This window comes from Pan paniscus, chromosome 6 (genome assembly GCF_029289425.2).
Source record: "Pan paniscus chromosome 6, NHGRI_mPanPan1-v2.0_pri, whole genome shotgun sequence".
Taxonomy (NCBI): Eukaryota; Metazoa; Chordata; class Mammalia; order Primates; family Hominidae; genus Pan; species Pan paniscus.
Genome location: NC_073255.2, coordinates 28,034,447 through 28,038,372, shown reverse-complemented (window position 1 = coordinate 28,038,372; position 3,926 = coordinate 28,034,447). Strand labels below are relative to the sequence as shown.

General features: G+C 33.7%; 1 protein-coding gene across 3 annotated transcripts in view; it reads right to left on the bottom strand.

Moving 5' to 3' along the window:
- Positions 1 to 97: 97 nt before the first annotated feature.
- KLHL7 (kelch like family member 7) overlaps positions 98 to 3,926 on the bottom strand; it is a 69,702-nt gene continuing 65,873 nt past the window's right edge. For all 3 annotated transcript variants that reach the window (XM_003807946.5, XM_008960056.6, XM_003807948.6), the window contains 2 exons: positions 2,463 to 2,560; positions 98 to 1,506 (listed from right to left, as the gene is read on the bottom strand). In XM_003807946.5, coding sequence (XP_003807994.1) covers positions 1,223 to 1,506; positions 2,463 to 2,560 — 382 coding nt within the window. In that variant the 3' untranslated portion in view covers positions 98 to 1,222. The remainder of the gene's footprint in view (positions 1,507 to 2,462; positions 2,561 to 3,926) is intronic.

Below are 3,926 nucleotides of genomic sequence, written 5' to 3'. Positions count from 1 at the left end.
CTCTATATAAAGAAAAGTGAAAATTAAGAGACACTGGTTCACAAATTCTAAAAACAACCATTACCTAAAATACTTGAAGAACAAACTGAGTGGCCTATTTTAAGTTAAAAAATATTTAATATTATCAGATAAAAACATTGATTGTGACAGCTTTACATGTTTCATTCCATACACAGTGAAAAAGGCAAAGTATTACTAGGAAGGAAATGAGTAGTTGGGTTTGTAAAAGATTTATTGATCACATAAAAGCAATGAATAGGAGATGACATATATTTAACTCATGATTACAAAACTTTTAGAGACAACTAGGTTAAATATTTCATATTTTGGCTAAGGGAAAAGAATTCATAATCTTGTTAAAGAAGTTCAAAGTCAACACTGATATTGTACAACTACCAGTGCTTTTCTAATGATCTAGAAATTTGCTATAAATAGCTTTACCTTTTGCTAGTTAATCACTTACTATGATTGGATTTTATTTAACAGTGAGGACTAAAGAGGCAGAATCCTTTTTTAACCACTGGATAAAGCAGAGACATAAATTAATAATGGGTGCTAAGCTTTACATTTTATGTTAAAAAGATGGAATATATTTAAGTGGATTGAATATATTTCATGAGGAGTTGGACATATTAAACCCCCAAATCTGTTTAGGAAGTTTTGTGAGAAAGTGTGTATATGCCTTGACTCACTCTGGCTTACTTTTAAAATGGAATACATTTGGCACTAAATAAAATAAATAGACAAGCAAACTATGTGAGACTAAGCTGCTCCATCTGAGTTGCCCATCTTGACTTACAATTCATACTATTTCTTAGTTCTTGACTGAGCACAAACAGACCTAACTGCATAGCACTTCTGTGATGCATGAAAATAGAATCTAGAGCTAAGATACTGTGCTTCACTGATGAGCCAATCTTCTATTCTGCCAAAATCATAGTTACAAATGTGAAATTCATTCAAGAAATTCATATTTTTAACAAATGCTTATACTTTTTCAAGTTTTCTTGCTAGATATGTTCTTGGTTTTGTGGCCAGCTAAAATATGATCTTTGAATTAAGGAAATCCATATAAAAGAAACATCTATTTTATAGGAACCTCATTTCACTTGAAACTTTCTTTACCAAAACACCAAACCAAAACTTTGTCACCAAACTCCTGGAACAAAGCACTGGTGGCTATATTTTAGAGTCTCTGATGAGTCTGAAGTCCACTCATTTTTCATGTTTCAAGGGTCTCTTCATTTGCTCCACAAGTATCGACAACACAAATTAAACAACTTGTGACTGGAAAAGCACGAACTTTGGAGTTGGCAACCCATTTGTCTGTTTCGGTATTATATTCGAGAATGTGTCCTAATCGACCAACACCCTGAAAACCAGCCAAGACATAAACTATAGAGCCAACTGCTGCACATTTCACTGTTACACCCTTCCATGGCATTGGTGAGACCATCTTCCATTCGTTCAACTTAATATCGTAATATTCCACATTGTCCAGACCACCTTCAAAAGAATAAAACATGAACAACATGAAAAACTATATCAACAATTCTAAGGTTTCTTAAAGTAATAACTTTTTGTATTTTTCCAATATTTTATTGTGAAAAATTTCAAACACACAGAAAAACTGTAATAATTTTACAGTGAATGTCCACATAGCCACCACCTAAATTCTTACTCTTATTTTAACACAATAGACATTTAATATTTCTTTTTAAATATTGATTTTTTTTTTCTACAAAATTAAACATGTTTTATCTATTCTGGAAAAATGCAAAATAAACCGATCAGTGACTTCCCCTCCGATTAACTTTGATTATAATTACTCAAATGTCCTTCTTTTTCCTCCTTTTAGCACTTTATGGAAAATAGCAATGGACAGGGACAGAAGAAGGAAAAGAAGTTACTGTTACACTTAAGTGATGCTTAAATGTACTGACTAAATTGAAGCTTGTGTCTAGATTCAGTTCCGACTCCCTTTCATTTAAGACAATTATTTAAGATACAAAATGCCAAATTTAGTCATTTAAAAATTACAATATTGATATTTTCATGCAATGTTTAAAAATATTTAGGAAACTTTACCATTTAGGACCTGGATACAAGCCTTAAAACTTGTATTTAAAAAGTTTTTAAAGGTTTTTTAAAGTTCACATATTTCTATTGCTCAATCGTTCTTAAGCTGGTGCGACATCATTCCCCAGGAGGTATCTGGGAATGTATAGGAGCCATCTAAAATTGTCACAATGACTGGTGACTACTGCGACATTTCATAAACAGGAATGTTTAACATCCTGCGATATTTTATCAAGTATGTTAATTCCCAGAAAGTATAAAAATAGATATAATAATATACATGGTAAATGCTTCTATCTAGATTTTTTAAAAATGCTTCAATAATTTAAGGAAGTATCAGCAAACTCATCAGGAAAGTGGAACAGTGAATTAACATCACATACCTAAACCATTCTGACCACCCACAGCAAATATCTTGTCTTTTACAAATACCAGCCCATGATTCTTCCTGGCTTCAATCATTGGACACAGCTCAGTCCATCTGAAAAAATTAAAGTTTTTAGTGTGCTTGTTTACAGGAAGTAAAAGAACTCATACTAATGAGAAAGGTCTATTATTCTAATTAAGTGCTCATTTACTACTCACATATGTGTACATATACGCACAAAATGTCTAGAAGGGTAGAAAACAAAAGTTGAACAATGATTATGGGTAATTTATTAATACACGGGGAAAACATGGATTTTATTCCTTTCAATTCTGATAGGATATAAGAAAATGAGGATATCTATTAAAAAACACGTTTTTAGAGGAAATCCATTTCCTGAGGTTCATAAAAACTTGTAATATGGGAACAAAAAAGAAGAGGAAGATGCTTAGAAGATAAATAATTCTTTTTTCTTTCTTCACACCTCTGCTGGCAGGAAATATTAACTAGTTCTATCATACCTAGCTTTAATTATTATTTATATATGCGTAAGTAAAACACAAACTTATAATGGGCCTCAGGCAATCAGGAAATTAATAGTATCTGTTACTATTCACATGTCCATCTTTAAATCTACACTAAGAACTTTATGCTGCTCTGGTAACAAAAAAGTACTATCATTCTGTCAAGTTTAATACCTCATGTTGCTCTGTTCACAGCCACTAATATATAAATAATGAAACTGAGAATATAAATGTGGACCCAAGTGTTAAAGGATATTAATTCACAGGTTGCAGCATTATGCATATATACACAGACAATCGAGTTTAGTTATTTTTTTCTGAGATTTAATACATTCTTCTGCATACACTCCCAAGACTGACATTTGTGATTGTGAAGGTGGTACTGGCACACAGGCTTGTGCTTTTAGCAGCTAACTTAAACCAAGAGACGCCAAACAACAGTAAGGACAACAACAAAAGGGAAACTTGGCATAAGAGTAACTCTCTATAATTATTGTTTATATCTCTTCTTTAAAATAATTTGATGGCCGGCCGGGCGCGGTGGCTCACGCCTGTAATCCCACCACGTTGGGAGGCCGAGGCAGGCGGATCATGAGGTCAGGCGATTGAGACCATCCTGGCTAACACGGTGAAACCCCGTCTCTATTAAAAATACAAAAAATTAGCCAGGCGTGGCGGCGGGCGCCTGTAGTCCCAGCTACTCGGGAGGCTGAGGCAGGAGAATGGCGTGAACCCAGGAGGCGGAGCTTGCAGTGAGCTGAGATCGCGCCACTGCACTGCAGCCTGGGCGACAGAGGCAGACTCCGTCTCAAAAAACAAAAAATAATTTGATGAATTCAACTTTATAAAACATAATTAAGGCACAATGATTAACTCTGAAATATTAACAATTCTTTTGTCTTACATTTATGTATTGTTTTAAAAATGGTTTGACAGTCACCACTCTCATTTTCAAA